Source organism: Muscardinus avellanarius (genome assembly GCF_963383645.1).
Source record: "Muscardinus avellanarius genome assembly, chromosome: 10".
NCBI classification, from domain to species: domain Eukaryota; kingdom Metazoa; phylum Chordata; class Mammalia; order Rodentia; family Gliridae; genus Muscardinus; species Muscardinus avellanarius.
In genome coordinates this window covers 82,759,926-82,784,557 of record NC_137796.1, presented here as the reverse complement: position 1 = coordinate 82,784,557, position 24,632 = coordinate 82,759,926, and the positions used below count along the sequence as shown (strand labels likewise).

The window sequence follows — 24,632 nt, the reverse complement described above, 5'->3', positions numbered from 1 at the left end:
AAATTAAGTATTTCACTAACATTTTTGTTACTACCCAAATGTCCACTGGAATGTTAGTGTCAGAAGCTTAGCTAGAAAGTATTTTCATTAGTTCTTTTTCATTTTGCAAAGGTTGAGAGATTAATTGATTTTCATTTTGCAAAGTTGAGAGATTAAACATAAAAAGATTATGTTTACTTGTTAGTAAAAGAATAAAGACCAGAACCCAGGTTCAATTCAACTCTGTTAATACTGGAACATGACAATTAAAAATTTCCTCAAAAACAAAGTCTTTCCAAGCTTAATATCTACTGACAGAATTGTAAAACTGAAGTAACAATTAGTATTGCCTGGTGAACCCATATAGCATATCTCTTCTGTATAGATATTTTGTTTTTACAAATACCATCAATCCAAAACTAAAGACTTTGCCACAGAGTAAATATCAAATTACCTCCTAGAGCAAAACATAAAAATTCACTAATACAATTATGTATAAAAAGATCTTGACAAAAAATGTTTAAAATTACCATCACAGTATTTCTGAGAGAAATGTATTCCAATTAGAAATCCTAGTTCTGTGACTAAATTATGAAAAGATCAGCATACATACAAGAATTTTTAAGCTTTTTCCTTCAAAGCGGTTAAAAGGTCAAACTACTGACTTTTTGTTTTGTTTTGTTTGCAGCACTGGGGATTGAACCAGAGGCATCCTACCTCCGAGCTACACCCCCAGCCCTATATTTTTCATTCTTTATTTTGAAAAAGGATCTCACTGAGTTGTGGACAGCCTCATTAAGTAGCTGAGGCTGGCCATGAACCTGTGATCCTCCTGTCTCAGTCTCCCAAGTACAGAAATTATAAGCGTGCGCCACCACGCCCAGCTCAAATTAATGGTTTTAAAAAATAAAACAGTAAATATAAGAAATATAAAGTTACAGAATAGATGATCTCTTTCTGAGAAAAATAAGGCACATTACCAGTTTATTAGAGAATATTCAAAAACAAGAGGTAGTAATCTTATCAGTCATTGTTCCTGAGAGTAATCTAAAAACCTCTTGTATAATTACTTAAGCCTTTTAAAAGTAGGAAGCCATTCTGCATGGTAATAGTTTAACCCATGATTCTATAACTAAAAGAGCTATAACACAACTGAATACTAATTCTAAAAATCAAAATCATATAGCTGGAAAATTGACAAAGTAGCTCATAGAAAAGTTAGTATAAAAGAAATCTCCATTAACTTTATATTATCCTATTAAAAGACCAGGAGCTTTATTTATTTACTGTGGTACTGGGGATTAAAACTAGGGGCATTCTACCTCTGAGATATACTCTTAGCCCTATTTTTTATTCTTTATTTTGAAACAGGGTCTCACTAAGTTATGGAAGGCCTCACAAAGTAGCTGAGGCTGGCCACAAACCTGCGATCCTCCTATCTCAGCCTCCCAAGTACTAGGATTTCAAGCGTATGCCACCATACCTAGCTGAGATTGGGAACATTAAATAGTATTTTTTTTGGTGGGGTTGTCCCCCATCCCGGCCCCCTGGTATTGGGATTGAACTCCAGGGCACTCTACCTCTGAGTTATACCCCCAGCTTTATTTTTTTTAATTCTTTATTTTGAAACAAGGTCTCACTAAGTTGCAGAGGGCCTCACTTAGTGACTGAGGCTGGCTGCAAACCTGTGATCCTCTTGTTTCAGCCTCCCAAGTACTGGGATTACAAGCATGCGCCACCACGCCCGGCTCCACAGTGCATTTTAGGATAAATATGAATACAGCCAATAATTCTAAAATACATAAGCTATTTCCCCAACAGAAATTTGTAACATAGCACAAGAAACCCAAAAGAATGTAAACAAATCTAGTGTTCTACACCATAAAGAGCTTTACTTACCACTGAGATTCCATCCCCACCTGTTCTATTACTCAGTACAGTAAAAGAGATACATTATATCTTAAATAAGAAAAGAATACCCACCCAAATCCTTTTATTTCCACTCCTGGTGTTTTAAGGATGATAAAATCTATAAAATACAACAAATATGAAGCAACTATGATGAAATTAACAATTCCTTTTTTCCTAACCTTCTGCTGGCACTTCCATTTCTGTTCCTTCATTGCCTTCTGAAGAATGGTGGCTTCCTAAAAAGAAAATAAATAATATATACTAAACCAATAAAACAACTTACACTGAAAGAAGAAAAACTAGGTAACAATCCAATTTAATACATAGTAAGCATTTATAAAATGATAAACTCTTGGTGATTAATTCAAACAATTTAGTAATTCAGAAAATTATCTGACACTTATTTGGATGCTAAAAATTCTGAAGATAAAATACACAGAATAAAACTAGGTAGATTTGGGGATTTCACAAAAATTAGTTACTGTAACTACACATTTTCATTACTGATAGATGCTGGGATCTAAGAAAGCATATTTCAGGTACCATGCTCATCTGTCAACCACTCAGAACAACAACAAACCCAACCATAGTAAACTGCTTTGCTCAGAGACTTAAGTCTAGGAAAACAAGTTCAGAGTTTGCTGTGGACTGTTTCCAGCTTTCCATTTTCAATACGCTGGAAGCTACGGAAACTCAATCCCCACAATTTAATCAAAGTTGTATTTATAGGAAACTCGTAAGTTAAAATTTAAGATACTACCTTTAGTCTCAAAAGCATTTTAATTCGGGTAATATAATCTGCCTGCTTCTAAAAACTGGAACATAAAGCAATGCATCAGGTTAGGCAGTCACAAGATAAACGGGCTCGTCCTACTAGAGAAGGCATATTCATAAACAGGAAACTAGGAACCTCAGACATCAGAGTCGCTTGGGCGAAGTGCCCAAGGTGCCCCAAAATATGTATCCTCTGTTCTTGTCTAAGAATGTCTAAGCCACTAACAAGGGAAAGAGGAAAAAGTACTGCCTTCAAGTATATATAAAAACATACTGCATATCAGTAAGGATAATCACAAAGGGGGAGGAAAATAGACTTTAGTTTATTTGTCATATCTATTGATAAATAAACTCATAACAATAATCCTAAGGCCCAAGTTATAAGTATATTTGATCTTGATTTTTAAAAATCACTGATTACAGTCTCAAAAATTATAATTCAAATATCATACTAAGGTCAAAATTTTCTGGTTTTTAATGTCTAGCTTTAGTATGTCATAAATGTCTTAGAATTCTTTTCTACCTACTTTATATTGTGAACTCACCTTAACTCAAAACTACAGGCAAATCTACATTCATGAATCAACCTTTAACTACCCTTTAAAATACACCTTTTCTATATACACTCCTTCCCTTTCTTTTTTACTCTACTTTTGCGATTTTGGGGCTCTAAGTTCTTTGACTCAAAAGTCAAAGGAAAATATAGAGATTAGAAATCGAAAGCATGAGGAATACTAGAGAAAAACGCAGAGTTAAAAAAGAAAGGTTAAGACTAAGAACAGACTAGACGCTGTCCAGGTAAACAGTTCTACGTGTCCTTTTTGCTTAGTTAAAACCTGAAATTGATGACAACATTTATATTAAAAAGTAACTCTAAAGAAAGTCAGTATTCTGTGCTCAAATCCAAATAGACAGAAATGACAGCCAACATTAACAGCCTCCGATCATGAATTTGGGAACACTATACAAAAGTTCCAAAAAAGATGATCAAATAACAAGACGAGGAATTTACACGGATAGTTCACATCCTCCCAAAGCCTAATCAGCAACGTGACCTTATCAACATTTACATTACTAACTATACAACAACCGTACTTCTGACTATTCTGATATAAGGTATAAATGTGTACTTTACCTTAAATATGAAAGTGTGTCATGTACCCATTTCGAGATTCATTACTAGATTCACAAAAGGGAAAATTGATTTTGAAAAATTGTTGCTTGTGAAGTTCATTTATGTTTAAAAAAAAGGCCAATACATTTTTTTCCTTTTCCATTTGGAAAAGAAACAATATAGTTATAAATATTAAAACACAGTCTGTCCAATATAAGGAGACATTAAATACGAACAGGATATGGGAAAATGGAAGTGAAAAGGTTATACCTTGCAAAGACTTCGAAAGGGGAAGTTTTTCATCAACATCATCAGTTTCAGAAGGGCCTGCTTCAGAATACAAAGATAATACTTCAACAGTAATCCCCAAAATAGATTTTGGGTCACTTTAGTGAGCAAACTGGGTGATATATATGGAATGATGGCCTTTTCACAAACAAAAAAGGTAAAAAAAAGAAAAAAAAATGAGTGAAGTCAATCTACATGCTTTTAGTGAATGGCAAACATTCTAATAGTAAAAGACGACTGAAAATGAACAGACACGGCTAACCGGGATGGCTGGTCTCAAACGGTGGCTACACAGGAGGGTGTTCACGGTGATCTGGAACTTTTATTTCATGCAGATTATAAATGCAGGTTTATCTTAGGAGGATCTGTTTTTTTAACAAGCACCTGATTTATCTTTCCTAATATTCATAAATGCCTCCTACACAATCTGAAATAGTAAACGTAAACCGCCATGGAAAGGAGCATGACAAGCTAACAGGCATTACTTCAGCACCCCTTCCTGGCTGAGTCCCGTCTCAGCCTCCCAATTACTAGGGCTACAAGTACACACCACAATACCCAGCTTCAGAGGCACATTTTAGGAAGTTAAAAAGGTTCTTTCTGCCAGGCATGGTGGTGCACACATGTAATCAGGACTTGGGAGACTGAGACAGGAGGATCCAGGTTCCCCCAACCCCTGTACTGGGGTGGAACCCAGGGGGCATTCTACCTCCAAGCTACACCCCCAGGCCTATTTTTAAATTCCTTTTATTTTTTGCAGTACTAGGGATGGAACCCAGGGGCTTTCTACCTCCAGGCTACACTCCCAGACCTATTTTATATTTTATTTGGAAACAGGGTCTCACTAATTTGCTGAGGGCCTAAGTAGCTGAGATGGGCTTCGAACCTGAGCAATCCACCTGTCTCAGACTCCCAAGTGCTAGGATTACAAGAGTGTGCTCCACATCTCCTCTGGCTATTCCTTTATTTTTGAAAGAGGGTCTCACTAAGTAGTACCTGAGGCTGGCCCGAGAACCTGCAATCTTCCTGTCTCAGCCTCCCAAGTACTGGGATTGCAAGCGTGTGCCACCACACACAGCTCTCAGTCTTTTTTTTTTTTTTTTTTTTTTTTTTTTGTGGTGCTGGAGATTGAACCCAGGGGCAGAATTCTGCCTCTGAAATACACTCCCAGCTCTATTTTTTTTATTCTTATATTTATTTATTTATTTATTTTATTTATTTATTTTTGGTGGTACTGTGGTTCCTGGAAACCCTTCTATCTCCGGGCTTCACTCCCAGACCCATATATATATATATATTTGGAAACAGGGTCTCTTAAGCCAGCCAGGCTCCTGCGCGATCCTCCTGTCTCTGCCTCCCAAGTGCGGGGATTACAAGTGTGCGCCACCACGCCAAGCCAGTTTTTTATTCTTTAGTTTGAAACAGAGTCTCACTAAGGTGCAGAGGGCCTCATTACATAGCTGATCCTCCTGTGTCAGCCTCCCACGTACTGGGATGACAATTGTGCGCCCAGCTTCTCAGCACTCATTCTTAATGAGGTCTTGTTTAAGTCCTAGGGTTCCTATTTGTGGTGCATTCTACCTGAGCTAACCCCAGCTGGCTTTTATTTTTATTTTGAACCAGGGTCTCGCCAGGTAGATGAGAGTCTCATTGCTTCCATATTATCCTGGAACCTGTCATCCTCCTGTCTCTGTGTCCTAAATACTGGATTAACAGAAGAACAAAAAAAATTTTTTTGAGAGAATCCAAAGGGTTTTAAGTAGATAGTTACATATTATTTCTTGGGGGAGGGAGAACTAGACAAAATAATTCCATAAACCTTGACAGACTTACACTATATTTATAGGCTTTTGTGGTGTGTGTGTGTGTGTGTGTGTGTGTGTGTGTGTGTGTGTGTGTGTGGTGTGTGTGTGTGTGGTGTGTGTGGTGTGTGTTTGATACTGGGGATTGGATCCTGAATCCAGGGACATTTCACCTCTGAGCTATACCCCCAAAGCTTTTTATTTTCAAACAGGGTCTCACGAAGTTACTATACTTTGGCCTTGAACCTGCAATGTGCCTGACTCAGCATCCCAAGTATTGAGAGGTTAGGCACGCACCAGCACGCCTCACTCTCGGTTTTAAATATTTCACTTTAACAGAAGCACTTGAGAAACACAATACCCAAAGCGAGTAAGTGACCTTAAGTACATACAACAAAGCCTCACAAAGATTACTTTGTAAAAAAGGAACACTTGTAATCCCCGCGCGTGAGAGGCGGGGACAGGAGGATCGCGCAGGTTCGAAGCCAGCCGCACTGGCGTAAGAGACCCTGTTTCCAAAAATAAAAAATAAATAAATAGGTCTGGGAGTGTAGCCTGGCGGTAGAAGGGCTTCCAGGAACCCCAGTACCACCACCAAAAAAAAAAAAAAAAAGGAACCTGAAAGAAAAGTACAAGCTGACCCCAGACAAACTAGTCTAGCTGTTCAGAACATTGTTAAATGGGGAGGAAGCCAAAGAGGAGTGCCTGGAATACTGATAGATTACCTTCAAAATGCGTAAAGCAAACCATCAGCCACTCAGAAATAAGCAAATCCAGAGACACAAGTGGAAACTCCAAAACTCTTCACAGTAATTGATAAAGCAAGGACAGAAAAATCAGTAAGAACATGGACAACCTGGACCACTTCATCAACCAACTTCAACAATGTTTCAGAAAAGTTGACCATTCCTAAACAGCAGGATGCACATCTGTGGCAGCATTCATCTACATAGTCTACATTCTGGGCCATAAATATACTTGAGTTAAAACAACTGCAATTACAAAGAGAATGCTCTCCAAATATAATTAAAAAAAACCACCCAGACGGTATCTTAAAAATACACAAATACAAGCCAGGCGTGGTGGCGCACACTTGGGAGGCTGAGACAGGAGGATCGCGCAGGTTCGAAACCAGCCTTAGCTACTTAGTGAGGCTTTCAGCAACTTAGTGAGACCCTGTTTCCAAATAAAATATAACATCAGACAGCCAGGCGTGGTGGCACGCGCTTGTAATCCCCGCGCTTGGGAGGCAGAGAGAAAATTGCGCAGGTTCGAAGCCAGCCTCACTCGCTTAAGAGACCCTGTTTCCAAATAAAAATATAAAATAGGTCTGGGAGTGTAGCCCGGAGGTAGAAGGGTTTCCAGGAACCCCAGTACCACCAAAAAATAAATAAATTAATTAAATAAAATCGGTCTGGGAGTGTAGCTCAGAGGTAGAAGGCCCCTGGGTTTCATCCCCAGTACCCCCCCACACACACACACAAAAAAAGATATTAAATTACTCCTATAAACTGGGCATGGTGGTACACGCTTGTAATCCCAGTATTTGGGAGGCTGAGACAGGAGGATCGGAGGTTCGCAGCCATCCTCAGATACTCAGTGAGGCCTTCTGCAACTTAGTGAGAAACTGCTTCAAAATAAAGGGAAAAAAAACAGGGCTGGAGGTGTAGCTTGAAGATAGAACACTCCTGGGTTCCATCCCCAGTACTGGGGAAAAAAAAAAAAAAGAAAGAAAAAAAGGTTTCATATTGCCAGGTGAGGTGGTGTACACTTGTAATCCCAGCATTTGGGAGGCTGAGACAGGAGGATCACGGTTTGTGGACAGCTTCAGCTACTTAGTGGGGCTCTTTGCAACTTATCCTTTTATTTATTTGTTTGTTTATTTTTGTGGTGCTGGGGATTGAACCCAGGGTGTTCTACACCTAAGTCCCACCCTCTGCCATTTTTTTTTTTTTTTTTGAAACAGGGTCTCGCTAAATTGCAAGCCTTGCTAAGTTGCGAAAGAGCTGTCCTTAAACTTGCAATCCTCATGTCTCACCTCCTCAAGTACTGGAATTATAAGCATGTGCCACAACAACAAGCTAAGGCTTCTCTTTTATTTTATTTTATTTTATTTTGTTCTGGGGATGGAACCTCTGAGCCACGCCCTCAGCCGTATTTTTTATTCTTTATTTGGAAACAGGGTCTGAGTTGCCAAGGGCCACACTAACTAGCTGAGGTTGTCCGCGAACCCCGATGATCCTGTCTCAGCCCTCTAAATGCTGGGATTACAAGCATGTACCACCACGCCAGGCTAGGACTTGTCATTTTATTTTTTTATTTTTTATTTTTTGGTGGTACTGGGGGTGGAACCCAGGGGCTTGTAACCTCCAGGTTATACTCCCAGCCCTATTTTTTATACTTTATTTGGGAACAGGGTCTCACTAAGTTTCTGAAAGCCTCACTAAGTAGCTGAGGCTGGCTTCGAACCTGTGCGATCCTCCTGTCTCAGCCTCCCAAGCGCGGGGATTACAAGTGTGCGCCACCAAGCCCGGCAGTAGGACTTGTCATTTTAAAGAAAATATATCTGAAGCCAGGCCAGGCATGGTGTCATACGCCCATAATCCCAGTACTTGGGAGGTTGAGACAGGAGGATCATAGGTTCAAGGACAGCCTCAGCAACAACAAGGTAATAAGGCTCTCAGCAATCTAGCAAAACTAGGTTTCAAAGCAAAAAATAAAATTGTGCTGGGGGTATAGATCAGGAGGAGAATGCTCCTGGGTTCATTCTGCCTAGTACCAGGAAGGGAGGGAGGGAGGGAAAGAAGAAGGGAGGGAGGGAGGAATGAATGTATCTGAGTACTAGACAAATGCAAATTAGAACCACAATGAAGAATCATACACATACACAAAGTAGTTAAAATTTAAAACACTAACCACATAAGTATTGACAAGTAAGTTAAAAAAAAAAAAAAAGAACCAAAACTCTCATATACCACTGACTAAAATGTAAAAAAGTACAAAACACAGCCAAGTGTAGTGCATGCTTGTAATACTAGTACTTGGGAGGCTGAGACAGGATGATCATAGGTTGGAGGACAGCCTTAGCAAGTAGTAGTAACATGCTCATCAACTTAGCGAGATACTTTCAAAACAAAAATAAATCAGGGTTGGAGGTATAGTTCGGAGGTAGAATGCCCCTAGGTTCAATCCCCAGTAGCGTGCGCGCACGTGCGTGCACACACACACACACACACACACACACGCACACACGCACAAAGCACAAAACACTGTGAGAAAGAGTATATTTGCTGAAAAAGTTAAAGATCTGCCATATGCCTCAGCTTTCTATTTCTAGGTATATACTCAAGGAAAATGAAGATATAGGCCCTCATAAAAACATGTACAAAGGTATCAAATGGCTACCAATAGACAACGGGATGAATGAATTGTACAGGTATACAGCAGTATAATACTCAATAGTAAAATGGAATTTAAGGGGGTTTTGGAGGGAGAGGGAACAACTGGGGATTGAATTCAGAAATATTCTGCCTCAGAGCTACAACCGCAGCCCTTTCTGTTTTAAAATAGGGTTTCGCTAGGTTGCTAAGAGTCTCACTACATTGCTCAGGCAGTCCTCAAACCTGCCATCCTCTACTCTCAGCCTCCAAAATACTGGGATTACAGGTACGTGCCACTGCATCTGGTTTGGAATCAATTACCGATAACACACAACACTATAGATGAACTTTTTTTTTTTTTTGGGTACTGGAGGTTGAACCCAGAGGCATTATACCTCCAGACTACACCCCTGCTCAATTTTTAATTTATTTGGAAACAGGGTCTCACTAGATTGCTGAGAGCCTCACTAAATTGCTGAGGCTGGCTTAGAAGCTGTGATCCTACCTCAGCCTTCCAAGTACTGGGATTATAAGCATGTGCCACCATACCTGGCTTAGATGAATTTCTAAACAATTACATGGAATGAAATATGTCACACTGATCCCATGAGAAACGAAAACAGCATATACTTTATGATTTTATTTACATAAATTTCTAGTAAACATCAACTAAAATGATGAAAAACTGATAAGTGGTTACCCAAGGTTGGGAAAAAAAAATGAATTAAATGGAACATGATGAAACTCTTGGGGATGATGAATATTTCATTATCCTGGCTACTGTAAAGATGGTTACATAAGTAAATACATGAAAACATCAACCAAATTTTACTTTTAATATTTAATGTACTCTAATTTTGTACTGATTAAAAAATTAAGTTGACTTATAAATATAGAAAACATTCTTCTAAACTAGAATCCATCAATGAAATTCTTTAATACCTTCCTAATAAGAAAATAGAGCCAAATGATATATAAAAGCTAAAATTTATCATATTTTACAGATTTTCAAAACAATAATACTTAAGGCAAGTAATTTTTGTTGCTATAAAAGGTTTGGAAAACCTAATATATCTCGCAAAGAACACTTGGAATGAATTCTAATTCATACCACAACTTTTAAAAAATTCTTTATTTTGAAAAAAGGTTTCAACTAAGTTGAAAAGGACCTAAGTAGCTGAGTCTGGCTGCAAAACCACCATCCTCCTGTCTCAGCCTCCCTTCTCCCTTGTCCCAAAACTTTTGATCAATCTAACTATATTATATTTGCCTACAGATTTCATTGCTCCGTGTGTGTCTGTCTGTCTGTCTGTCTGTCTGTCTGTCTGTCTGTCTGGGGTGGGGGTTTACTGGGGATGGATTCCAGGGACACTCTACCTCTGAGCTATACCCCCAGTCCTAGCTTTTTTTGTTTTTTGTTTTTGTTTTATTTTGTTTTGTTTTGGTGGTACTGGGGATGGAACCCAGGGGCCTTCTACCTCTGGGCCACACTCCCAGACCTATTTTATATTTTATTTGGAAACAGGGTCTCTTGAGCCAGCTGAGGCTGGCTTCGAACCTGCACGATCCTCCTGTCTCAGCCTCCCAAGCGCGGGGATTACAAGCGTGCGCCACCACGCCCGGCTTACCCCAAGTCCTAGTTTTTATTCTTTTATTCTCTTGTAGTACTGGGGATAGAATCCAGGGGTATTCTACTACGAGTGGTACCACCACCCCTTTTTCTTTATTCTTTATTTTGAAACAGGGTCTCACTGAGTTGCAGGGGCCTCACTAAGTAGCTGAGGCTGTCCAAGAACCCAATCCTCCTGTCTCAGCCTCCCAAATGCTGGGATTGCAAGCGTGCACCGCCACGCCCAGCTCACTGCTCCATTTTTAAACTTTGTTTTATTTCTGTGATGAATTGTATCTATGCCAATCAAGAACCAATCAATAAAACAACATTTAAGAAAATCAAAAGATAAATTTTAATCTTACACACCAATAACGATCAGAGAGTAAATTTCACTAAATAGTATATTACCTTGGATATTATATTGATAGTAATCAGGGTCTTCGGATTCTTCCTTTACTGTCACAGCTGCCATTTCCAGAGAAATGCCTATAAAACCAATAAAATTAAATATTGAATGTTAGGGCATTCAGATAAATTGTGTAGAACAACTTCAAAAGGATAACAGATTAGTATACTGCGGGGAGAAGGGGACCACATATAACCCCAACTGAGCCAAAGTTTAACAACTCTTAAAATTCTGGGATAGCCGGGTGTGGTGACGCAAGCTTGTAATCCCCACGCTTGGGAGGCGGAGACAGGAGGATCGCGCAGGTTCGAAGCCAGCCTCACTGGCTTAAGAGACCCTGTTTCCAAATAAAAATATAAAAATAGGTCTGGGAATGTAGCCCGGAGTTACAAGGGTTTCCAGGACCCCCAGTACCACCAAAAAAAAAAAAAAAAATTAAAAAATTTGGAATTAAACTGGGTGTGGTGGCACACCCTTGTAATCCCAGCATTTGAGATGCTGAAACAGGAGGATCAGGGTTCACAGACGACCTCAGCTTCGACTTAGTGAGGCCCTCTGCAACTCAATGAGACCCTGTTTTAAAATAAAGAAAAAAAAATAGGGGTGGGAGTGTAACTCAGAGGTAGAATGCCCCTGGGTTCAATCCCCAGTACCTCAAAATGAAAAAAGAAAAAAAATCCTGGGATTATACCCTGTTAATTTCTTGACACAAATGCTTGTCTTTGAAGAAATTAGTCACACTCCATTTGCCCTAATGTTAAAAATACTTTTACAAACCACTAAAAATAACTTAAAATCACCTCCTCTTTTTTTCTTTTTCTTTTGGTGGTGGTACTGAGGATTGAACCCAGGGGCATTCTACCTCTGTGCTACACCCCAGCCATATTTTATTCTTCATTTTAGAACAGGGCCTCACAAAATTGCTGAGGTTGGCTTCTAACCTGTGATCCTTCTATCTTAGCCTCCCAAGTAATGGGATTATAATCGTGTGCTACCACCCCCAATGGAAGCCATCAGTTTTAATGGCAATATTCCAGTAAAGACATTACAAAAACTATTTCAATATTAACATGTATAGATTAAATTTCTCCTCTAATAAATCTTTTAACATGAGTATAAAGCATATCCTTCTGCATAAAAGATTGCCTATAACTGGGATAATTTGATAATAAAAATATTAAAATGTTCTATAGCAAAATCTACCAAATCCAATCCAAAAACTAAATAACCAAGTGATTCAAGAAACAAAAGCCAAGGCCGGTCGTGGTGGCGCACCCTTGTAATCCCCGTGCTTGGGAGGCAGAGACAGGAGGATAGCGGAGGTTCGAAGCCAGCCGCGCTGGTTTGAGAGACCCTGTTTCCAAAAAGAAAGTATAAATATAGGTCTGGGAGTGTAGCCCAGAGGTAGAAGGGCTTCCAGAAACCCCAGTACCACCAAAAAAAGAAAGAAACAAAAGCCAGGTTGGAAGCCAGGCATGGTGGTGCATGCTTATAATCCCAGTACTTGGGAGGCTGAGACAGGAGGGACTGCCAACTTTGCAGCCGGCCTCAGCTACTTAGTAAGACCCTGTTTCAAAAATAAGGAATAAAAACTAGAGCTGGGGGTGAAGATTGGAGGTAGAATGCCGCTGGATTCAATCCCCAGTCCCGTTTAAAAAAAAAAAAAAAAAAAAACCAACAACCAACAGACTGGGGATACAGCTTGGTAGTAGAATACAAACAAGAAAAAAATGCTTAATCTGGTTAAAGAAATGGGGATAATCAGGCCAGGTGGAGTTGGTTTGTTATCCCAGTACTTGGGAGGCTGAGACAGGAGGATCACAGGTTCGAGGACAGCATCAGAAAGTAGTGAGACACTCATCAACCTAGTGAGACCCTATTTCAAAATAAAAATATAAAATAAAATAGGGCTGGGGTGCAACTTAGACGTAGAATGTCTCTGGGTTCAATTCCTGGGGTGCAACTTAGAGGTAGAATGTCTCTGGGTCCAATCCCTAGTACCAAGTGTGTACCATTGCTACATTGTAAAAAAAATCAGTAATCTGCAGTTCCATTAGTGAAATTCATGATACTGTAAACAGAGAGTGATAGATCTATATGTACACACCCGGAAATACTTACAAGACTCAAGAGAAAAGGTAAATATAAAACAAAAACTTAATGAGGTTCTGTTTCAAAATAAAAACAATAAAATAGGGCTTGGGCTATATACTCACAGGAGTATGGCTAAACGCCTCTGGGTCCAACCCCCACTACCACAACAAAAAGGAAGGGAGGAGGAATGAGGACAGAGCTCAGTGGCAGAACATTTACCTCCCACGACAGAAGCCTGGGTCTGACCCCAGCACTTCAAAAGCAAGCCAATAAAGTACTACCGAGACTCAGAAAATAAACCTTCCTGCACTGCAAGGAGAAACACAGAATTGTGGATCCACTTGAAAAATGGATGGGCAATTGTTCCTAGCAATTCACTCTTATTTATCCACCCAAGAAAAGTGAAAATATATTCCCATACAAAGGCACAAATATGGACACTCATCGCAGTGTTATGTCAGAGAGACAAGAACCAGGTGCGATGGCCCATGCTGGCAATCACACTGATACAGGGACACTAAGGCAGGAGGATTGCAAATTCAAAGCCATCCTGGGCAACTTAGCAAGACTCTGCCTCGAAATAAAAAAGAAAATGGGCTAAGGATGTAACTCATTGGTAAAACACCCATAGATTCAACCCCCAGTATCAAGAAAATTTTAAAAATTACAATAAGACAAAAAAGTCCATTTTATCCCAAATAAACCATCTATTAAATAATACATTAATAAAGTAGTATATCCATAAAGTGGAATGAAATTCAGGCACAGACTACTTAGAGAAACTAAAATTTGTTTTAAAGCATGAGCTTAAGCTGGGCGTGGTGGCGCACGCTTGTAATCCCAGTACTTGGGAGGCTGAGACAGAAGGATCCTGGTTCGCAGGTAGCCTCAGCTACTTGGTGAGGAACTTTGCAACTTGATGAGACCCTGTTTCAAAATAAAGACTAAAAAAGTAGGGCTGGGAGTGGAGCAAGAAAGAAGAATGCCCCTGGGTTCCATCCCCACAAACAAACATGAGCTTAAAAACATTATACATAGTTAAGGAAGGAGGCCAGGCAGCCAGGAGTGGTGGAATGTGCCTGTAATCCCAGTACGTGGGAGGCTGAGACAAGAGAGTCATAGATTTGAGGCCAAACTTACCAATTTAGGGATACCTCACTGGACCCCTGGGCCCAACCTCTGTCCCCCAAAAAACACAATTAAGGCAGCAAAATGCAAAATGTGGAGGATGACAGAATCAGGTGGACACTTGTCCTGGAAAGGTCTAAGGGTGTGGAAAGCCGTGACTACCCTGATGGACTCACTGAGGGCAGCCCGTTCCTCCAAGGTAAACGCTCCTGTGTCTCTTGCCAGCACCATTTCCCAAATATCCTGCTTGTCAAATATTGTCTCAAGGATCTTCTGCACATCTCAGAGGTTTTATTGCTGACCACTATCTCAAAGACTATCTTCAATTGTTCTGAGGCCTGCCCAGGTAAATTTAACCCATAGCCCTTGCTGCAGTTCACCAGGCTCTGCACGTATGCAGTAGCACTCCTACCTCAACCTCCCCCTGAAGAATGAATAAAGGCCGTAGCCAGAATTCAGCAGGGCCTTCGCCTGAGAGAGAGATGCCCTGGCCGGCTCCTCTCAATCTGCTCTGCGTCTGTGTCTTTCTTTTCCTCGCAGGAGCACCACAGGAAGGTAACTGACAGCAAAACACACAATCCCACTACCTTAAACTCGAACTTAATACTTGAAATTTTTAGCTTAAAACAAGTGAACTTCATGGTATATAAATTATACCACATTAAAGCTATCCAAAAAGAGCCTATATGAGATAATAGTGTAAGCATATTTTAAATTAAGCAAATACATAACCAAAACAGCTCAGAGTTGAAAATGTTTTGACAAGAAAATGGATCAGAAGCCAAGCGTGGTGGCGCACACCTATAATCCCTGTACTCTGGAGTCTGAGACAGGATTTTCCCAATTTTGAGGACAGTCTCAGCAAGTAGTGACTCTCATCAACCTAAGGAGACACTGTATCCAAATAAGAATTAAAGCCAGACATGGTGTTGCATGCTTTTAATTCCAATGCTTAGGAAGCTGAGACAGGAGGATCCCGGTTTGTGGCCAGCCACAGCTACTTAGTGAGGTCTGCTACAGCTGAGTGAGACGCTGTTTCAAAATAAAGAATAAAATCAGGAAGCCGGACCCCCGGAAGAACCGGGGCCCAGGCCACAGGACCCTGGGCCCCAGGCGGGGGTTGCGCGGGGCACACCGGACCCCCGGAAAAACCGGGGCCCGGATCGCAAGGCCCTGGGCACCAGCAGGGTCGCACGGGGCACACCGGACCCCCAGAAAAACCAGGGCCCGGGTTGCAAGGCCCTGGGCCCCGGGTGGGGGTCACGCGGGGCACGCCAGACCCCCAGAGGAACCAGGGCCCAGGCCGCAGTGCTACCGAGTGCCTGATCCCACAACCTCCTCAAACCACACATACTGTCTTCTCTTATTTAAAAAAAAAAAAAAGGAAAAGAAAAAGAAAAAAGAAAAAAGAAAAGAAAAAATATATCGGATAGGGGTCAAGAAGGCCGCAGCGGATGCCAGGATACTGGAGATGCATACAAAACTTATCCAAATGAACTGGAACTTTTGGAAAAATTCCCCGTGAAGGAGGACTGCTTCTTCTCTACATTCTTAAGAATCCTGGACATCACCTGTGAGGAGCACGTTTAGCGGAGACCTAGGAGAAAAGCGGTGTTGGACGCAGTCGCCACAATGGCGGTGGAGACTTGTATTCGGGAGAGGCAGAAATCTGATCCTACCAACCTTATCTTCTGGAGATATTACCCCAAAGGTTGAATGCTACCATTGTGCATGCTTAGGAACACTGGACAACATGCAGAGTGGAAAAAGAGCTTAGAAAAGATTTGAATGGTAGAGGCAGTGGCAATGGCAGCGGCCAGTACTCAGGGGAGGCAGAGATCTGATGCAGTACACCTGGAACTTTTGAAGAAATAACCCCAGAGGCAGAATGCTACCACCACGCACCCTCGAGAATGTGGGACAACCTGCTGGGTGAAGAGGGTGCTCAGATAGGAGCCTGCCGAGGGGTGAGGCCGGTGACAGAAACTGCAAAGCCGGGATTGGAGCCTGCCGTGAGGCAGGACCAGTGCTGGGGCCTCCAAGGCCAGGATTGGAGCCTACCAAGGGGTTAGGCCAGTGCCAGGGCCTCCGAGGCCAGGATCGGAGCCTGCCGAGCAGTTAGGCTGGTGCCGGGGCCAGTGAAGCTGGGAGCGGAGCCTGCTAGGCAAGGCCACTACTGAGGTCTTTGAGGCCGAGATCGGAGACTGCCGAGGGGATAGGAGGGTGCCGGGGGCCAGCAAGGCCGGGATCGGAGCCTGCCATGAGGCAAGGCCAGTGCTGTAGCACCCAAGGCCAGGATCGGAGCTTGCCAATGGGTTAGGCCGGTGACGGGGCCAGCGAGGCCAGGATTGTCACCTGCCATGAGGCAAGGCTGGTGCTGGGGGCTCCGAGGCCTGGATCGGAGCCTGCCGAGGGGTAAGGCTGGTGCCAGGATCAGCGTGGCTGGGATCGGAACCTGCCTTGAGGTAAGGCCAGTGCTGGGGCCTCTGAGGCCAGGACCGGAGCCAGCCAAGGGGTTAGGCTGGTGCGGGTGCCAGCGAGGCCAGAATCGGGGCCTCCCATGAGGCAAGGCCAGTGCTGGAGTCAGCGAGGTCAGATCAGAGTCCTCCAGGTGGCCAGGCCACTACTGAGGCCATCAAGAGTGGGATCAAAACTTGGGATGGGGCATGCACAGAGAAATATCACAGAAAATAAAAACCAGATGCTTCCCCTAATTATCAAAAACTAGGAGGAAAGGGGTAACAGGAGGAGGTCGAGTTATAGAAAGGGCCCTATAGCAAAGCAATTAAGGTGACCAATCAGAGGGGATGGAATGGGAGAGGATGGAACCTCTTTAAAACTCAGGAGGTTCATAAACAAATGTATCAAAGATAATCACCAATCAAGCATGGGATCGAGGAAGGGGGAGGGAATGGGATGGGGAGTGGATGAGGGCTAACTGGATTATGTGTGCTTGTATATCCTTTTAAGTCTTGTATTCCAATGTGATGTATGATTACAATGCACCAATAAAAATATTTTTTTTAAAGTTAGGAATTTAAACTGTACCTGAAATTTAATATTGTGATAATACAGCTTACTGTTTATAACGGGAAAAAAAAGAAGAAGAAAATCGGGCTGGGAGTGTAGCTCAGAGACAATATGCATGCAGCTGGGTTCAATCTTCAGTACCGCAAAGTAAAAATAAAAATAAAATAAATAAAATCAGGCTGGAGGAGAGCCAAAAGGTAGAATGCCTCTGGGGTTCAATCTCTAATACATGAAAAAGAAGAAAAAAAAGGAAAGAAGGAAGGAAGGAAGGGAGGGAGGGAGGGAGGGAGGGAGGGAGAAGGTGAGGGGAGTGAGTGAGTAAAGGGCGGGAGGTGAATAGGAGTACAAAGGAAAAAAAAATAGTAAAGAGTATTATATTGATTTTTATAAAAGTACCACTGTTTAGCCAGGCATGGGGTGCACATGTACACCCAGTACTTGGGAAGCTGAGACAGGAGGATTACATGATCGAAGCTAGCCTCAGTAACTTAGTGAAGCTCTCAGCAACTTAGCAAGACCTTTTTCCAAATGAAAAATAAAATAGGGCAGGGAGCCTAGACCAGAGGGTAGAACATCCCTGGACTCAATCCCCAGTACTAAAAAAAAAAAAAAAAAAAAAGTGCTATTTAACTACTTGAGCTTTTTAATAACTATATAACTATGTGCACACAATAAATTTACCTATAAACATGTATGAGGAACAAACTGCTAGCTATCACTTATTAGCAAACAACCTTCTGGGATTTCAGTTTAACACAATAACATTAACAAACACTGTCACAGTAGAAATAAATTTGTAATAACTCATTTCTCATTACAACAATACAGTAGTTAGGTGCACTGCACATGCCTTGATCCCAGTACTTGGGAGTCTTGAAACAACCAAGGGTTTCAGGCAAGTCTTGGCAACTTAGTAAAACCCTGTTTCAAAATAAAAAATAAACAGGGTTGAGAGTATAGCTCAAAAGTAAAGCACCCCTGGGTCCAATCCTCAGTACAAATAAACAAACAACAGAGTTAAAATATAACTTTCAACCCTGGTGTGGTTGGTGGCACATGCTTGTAACCTAGCGCTTGGGAGTCTGAGACAAGAGGATCGCAAAGGTTCGAAGCCAGCCTCAGCTACTTAGTGAGGCTCTCAGCAACTTAGTGAGGCATTGTTTCCAAATAAAGTATAAAATAGGTCTGGGAATATAGCCCGAGTTAGAAAAGCCCCTGGGTTCCACCCCTAGTACCACCCCCCCACACAAAAAAAAACTTTCAGGGGGTGCGTGGTAATGCACCCTTGTAATCGAAGTAGTTGGAGGCTGAGACAGGAGGATCACAGGTTCGAGGCCAGCCTCAGGAACTTAGCAAGATCCCATTTCCAAATAAGGAAATAAAATCAGGCAAGAGGTATAGCTCAGAGGTAGAGTGCCTAAGGTCAATCCCCACTATCACAAAATAAATAAATAAAAAGAAGATAAACACTTCTATTTTGTAATAGAAGCCTAAAAGCACTAGTACATACCAGAATCTTCTGTGGGCTCAGTTTTCACCTTGATGGGGCCACAGCTGCAAGAAGAAAACCTGGATCAAGCTTTGCAGGAGTGAAAAACACTCAAAAAACTCAGTATGACCAATCACAGCTTCACCTAGAAAATGCTAGCATTCAAATCTAAGTTAAAAGAACATTTCCAGCCAGAGAGAGTAAAGCACAACTGTAATCCCAGTACTTGGGAGGCTAACACAAGAGGATCGCAGGTTCAAGGCCAGACTCATAACTTAAATAGAACCTGTTTTAGAATAAAAAGGGCTGGGGTGGAACTCAGAGACAGAATGCCTTCTCTATCTCTAGTCCCAAAACAAAAGTATATTTCCATAGGATCCCCAAATAACTTAACTGCTTATTATACTACGAGACGGTGGCAATAAGGCCTCCTTAACATTCTAATAAGTAGTACAGGTTAATGGTGTAAATGAAATGGTTGTGTTTTACCTTCCGCCTGGAGACAATATTGACCTTTCAGCATCTGTTACCATCACACGACCACCTGCGAAGAAATAAAGTAGATTTAGGTTTTCTCAACACTTCAAATGTGACTAATATTTCAAGAGACTGTAAATACAGAGTAATAATTTTGGGACAGGCTACGTTAATAAGTACTGCATTAACCATACAAGCGTATACTTTGTTCTCCCCTATTAAAAAAAAAGTGACAGTCATCTAACAGCTTTCTAACCCCACACCCACTAGCATCCTTCTTTTCATAAAAAAGCTCTTATTATTGTCAGTGAGACAAATATAGAAATATACCATTTCTCAAGTAAGCTAGAATTAAGACTCTGCTAATGTATAAATGAAGATGTACTGCTGGGCACGGTGGCGCACACTTGTAATTGCAGTACTTGGGAGGCTGGGACAGGAGGATCGCAAGTTCTTGACCAGCCTCACTTAGTAAGACCCTGTTTCCAAATAAAGAATAAAAAATAAGGCTGAGGATGTAACTTGGAGGTAGAAGACCCCTGGGCTCAATCCCTGGTACCACAAAAATAAACAAAAAGTAGATAAACATTGTAATTAAGAGTAGATCAGGCAGGCTGGGCTTGGTGGCGCACACTTGTAATCCCCATGCTTGGGAGACAGAGACAGGAGGATCTCGCAGGTTCGAAGCCAGGCTTAAGAGAGCCTGTTTCCAAATAAAATATTAAAAATAGGTCTGGGAGTGTAGCCCGGATGTAGAAGGGAGAAGGGTTCCATCCCCAGTACCACCAAAAAAAAAAAAAAAAAAAAAAAAAATAGATCTGAAGAAATTTAAAAAAGGAATAGATCTGGACAGGCACAGTGGCACATGCCTGTAATCCCATCTCCCAGGGAGGCTCAAACAAGACTGGCAAATTAAAAGGCAGACAGGTGGGCACCTCATCCAGACCCTATCTTAAAACAAAAAAATAATAGCCAGGTGTGGTGGCACACGCTTGTAATCCCAGCATTCGGGAGGCAGAGACCGGAGGATCATGGTTCGCGGGCAGCCTCAGCTACTCAGTGAGGCCCTCCACAACTTAGTGAGACCCTATTTCAAAATAAAGAATAAAAAATAGGGCAGAGTGTTATAGCTTGGAGGTCAAATGCCCCTGGGTTCCACCCCCAGACCTGCAAAATAAATAAATAAATAAAAATAAAAAATAAACAAGGTTATGGATGTATAGGGATGTGCAGTGGCACATCCCTGTAATCCCAACACTTGGGAGGCTGAGGCAGGAGGACTGCAAGTTTCATCCAGCCCTGGCAACTTAGCAAGTCCCTGTCTCAATATTTAAAAAAAAAAAAAAATTTAAAAAGGTCAATCACGGCCGGGTGTGGTGGCGCATGCTTGTAATCCCTGCACTTGGGAGGCGGAGACAGGAGGATCGCGCAGGTTCGAAGCCAGCCGCACTGGTTTAAGAGACCCTGTTTCCAAATAAAAAAGTATAAAAATAGGTCTGGGAGTGTAGCCCGGATGTAGAAGGGTTTCCAGGAACCCCAGTACCACCAAAAATTTAAAAAAAAGGGAAATTAACTGTTGATATGACAGACTGAGCCAAGCTAAAACATTTCCAAGTAAATAATACTGATTACAAAAAAGAATGAATTTTATCTGGACATGGTGGCACACGCTTGTAATCCCTGTACTAGGGAGGCTGAAACAGGAGGATCACACAGGCTTGAAGCCAGCCTCAGCTACTAAGTGACAAGGATGTTGCTCCAAGCGTTAGAATTCTTGCCTAGTATACACCTGGAAGGTCCTGGGTTAAATCCCCCATATCATAGAAATAAATAAACACATTTATACTTAAGTATGACAAATGAATCTTTTCTTTCTCAATATTAAAAAGGACATACAGCCGGGCGTGGTGGCGCATGCTTGTAATCCCCGCGCTTGGGAGGCGGAGACAGGAGGATCGCGCAGGTTCGAAGCCAGCCGTGCTGGCGTAAGAGACCCTGTTTCAAAAATATAAAATAGGTCTGGGAGTGTAGCCCGGAGGAAGAAGGGCTTCCAGGAACCCCAGTACCACAAAAAAAAAAAAAAAAAGAAAGAAAAGAAAAAAAAAGGACATACAGAGCCAGGCGTGGTGGCGCACACTTGTACTCCCAGCATTTGGGAGGCTGAGACAGGAGGATCCCTGTTCGAAGACAGCCTCAGCTACTTAGTGAGGTCCTTTGGAACTCAGTGAGACCGTGTTTTAAAATAAAGAATAAACCTGGCGTGGTGGCGCACGCTTGTAATCCCCGCGCTTGGGAGGCTGACACAGGAGGATTGCACAGGTTCGAAGTCAGCCTCAGCTACTTAGTGAGGCTCTCAGCAACTCAGTGAGACCCTGTTTCCAAATAAAATATCATAAAGGTCTGGGAGTATAGCCCAGAGGTAAAAAAAAAAAAAGAAAAAAAAAAAGAAAGAAAGAAAACCCTGGGTTCCACACCCAGTACCACCAAAAAAATAAATAAATAAAAATAAAATAAAATAAAATAAAAAATAAGGCTGGGGTATAGCTCGGAGAGAGAATGCCCCTCTGCCAATAAAAATAATACGCCGGGCATGGTGGCGCACGCTTGTAACCTCCGCGCTTGGGAGGCGGAGACAGGAAGATCGCGCAAGTTCGAAGCCAGCCACACTGACGTAAGAGACCCTGTTTCAAAAATATAAAATAGGTCTGGGAGTGTAGCCCGGAGGTAGAAGGGCTTCCAGGAACCCCAGTACCACCAAAAAATAAAAATAAAGAAATAAAAAATAAAAATAATACAACTAGATAATAAAAAGACAAACTAACTAAAAGGTGGGGAAAAGACCTAATAAAGCAGTTATCCAAGGAAGACAAATGAATGGCCAAAAGAACATAAAAAAAAATTCAACATCAATGGTTGTGAAGGAAATGCAATCAAGCCCAACCAGTGGCTCACTCCTACTACTGGGGAAGCTGGGGGGGAAAGACGGGATGAGAAGGTCAAGGCCAGCACGGGCAGTTAGAGACTCTGCTGCCATCCCGGCACCACAACTCAGCAAGTTCTTAAAGGTTAAGTGTAAACAGCTGGGTACGGTGGTACATGCCTCTAATCCCAGTACTTAGGAGGGTGAGAAAGGAGGAACAAGTTTGTAGCCAGCCTCAGCAAGTTAGTGAGGCCCTCAGCATCTTTTTGAGACTTTGTTTCAAAATAAAAAATAAAATAGGACTGAGGCTGTAAATCAGAATGAAGCGCTCAGCAACTTAGTGAAACCTTGTTTCAGAATAAAAAACAAATCACAGATAGAGCACCCCTAACTTCAATCCTTAGTACCACAGGCACAAAAAGTTAAATATAAAGGCTAGGTGTGGTGGTATAGGTTTATAATCCAAGAACTTGGGAGACTAAGGCAGAAAGATTACAGGTCCCAGATAAGCCTTAGTAACTACTAACCTAGTGGGACCCTGTTTCAAAACCAGAAATAAAGCTGGGTGTGGTGGTGAACTCTTCTAATCCTAGTAGGGAGGGGGTGGAGACCTGCAACATGAGGATCATAGGTTCCCCGCCATCCTCAACAACTTAGCAAGGCCATCTGCAACTTAGTAAAACCCTGTTACAAATAAAAATAAAATAGGGCTGGGGGTATAGCTCAGAGATAGAATGCCCCTGGGTTTAATCCCCAGCACCACAGGCACATACAAAGTTGAATTTTAAAGTATGTCAATTACACCTCAATAAAGCTGGAAAAAAATCTTAATTTTTTTAAACTAAATGTGGTAGAGCATACCTGGAATTCCAGATATTCACAGGTTGAGGAAGGAGGATTGAAAGTTTGAGGCTGGCCTTGGTATTGGTAACTTAGTAAGACCCTGCTGCAAACTAAAAAATTAAAAGGGCTGGGGGAATGGCCTAATGGTAAAACCAGGTTTACCTGATACTTAGGTTCAATCCCCAGTACCATAAAAAAAAATAATTTTTTCAACATGATGAAAAACTTTTTAAAGGCTATTAAACAAGAAAACAAAACATGTGTAAAATTCTTTTCTTTCATTCTCACAGTATGAAGAGATTTCCACTGATACTAAAGACTGGTTATTTATTTATTTTTCTGTGTGGTACTGAGAATTAAACCCAGGAACATTCTACCTCCAAGCTATACCCGTACCAATTCTTATGTTTTTGACTTGAAACAAGGTCTCCCAAGGTTGCTCAGAGTCTTCCTAGATTGTTGAGGTTGTCCTTGAACCAGCGAGAGCCTCCTGTCTCAGCCTCCCAAGTACTGGGATTACAGGCTTGGTTATTTACTTTCAAAAGACTCAAATAGAGAGCCGGGCGTGGCGGCTCCTGCTTGTAATCCCAGCATTTGGAACACTGAGACAGGAAGATTGCAGTTTGCGGACAGACCACCTCAGCTACTTAGTGAGGCCCTTAGTAAGGCTCTCAGCAACCTACTGAATCTGTTTCCAAATAAATAAAATTAGCTATGGGTAGAATGCCTTTGGGTTCCATCCCTAGAGCCAAAAAGTCTCAAATAAACCTAGCTCCAAAAGATAGCACTCTTTTTAATATTTTTTCTTCTTTTCAGCCTTCTCTAAAAGAAGTCCTATTGAATTCCTCATTTCTTCCATGGCCCATATGTTTTGTGTGTATGGTATTAGTGATTCAACACAGTGATGTTCTAACTCTAAGTCCTATTTATTTTTTATTTTGAAACAGGTTCTCACTAAGTTGCTGAGGCTAGCCTTAAAACTGCAATCTTAGCCGGGTGTGGTGGCGCATGCTTGCAATCCCAGCATTTGGGAGGCTGAGACCCAAGGATAGTGGTTCATGAACAGCCTCAGCTACTTAGTAAAGCCCTTTGCAACTCAGTAAGACCCTGTTTCAAAAATAAAAAGACTAAAAAATATAGGGCTGGGGGTGTTGTTCAGAGGTACAATGCTCCTGGGTTCCATCCCCAGTACCACCAAAAAAAAAAAAAAAAAAAAAAAAAAAAAACCTGTAATCCTCCTGTCTCAGCCTCCCAAGTACTGGGATCTGTGCCATCAGGCCCAGCCAGGGCCGATCTTAATGTCCTCTTCCTTGTGAAGTCTTTCCTGAACTATAAAGGAATCCTGCTTCTAATACACTCCAATAACGCATTCTCTGAACCAGTAT

At 41.7% G+C, this 24,632-nt stretch overlaps 1 protein-coding gene across 6 annotated transcripts in view; it reads right to left on the bottom strand.

The window, feature by feature from the left end:
* GTF2I (general transcription factor IIi) overlaps positions 1 to 24,632 on the bottom strand; it is a gene marked incomplete at both ends in the record, with an annotated part of 87,511 nt that overhangs the window by 41,735 nt on the left and 21,144 nt on the right. For 2 of the 6 annotated variants that reach the window (XM_080702251.1, XM_080702254.1), the window contains 5 exons: positions 2,070 to 2,126; positions 4,049 to 4,108; positions 11,269 to 11,346; positions 19,029 to 19,072; positions 19,497 to 19,551. In XM_080702251.1, the coding sequence (XP_080558377.1) occupies positions 2,070 to 2,126; positions 4,049 to 4,108; positions 11,269 to 11,346; positions 19,029 to 19,072; positions 19,497 to 19,551 (294 nt within the window). The remainder of the gene's footprint in view (positions 1 to 2,069; positions 2,127 to 4,048; positions 4,109 to 11,268; positions 11,347 to 19,028; positions 19,073 to 19,496; positions 19,552 to 24,632) is intronic. The other 4 variants (XM_080702252.1, XM_080702255.1, XM_080702253.1 and 1 more) reach the window with 2 other exon arrangements.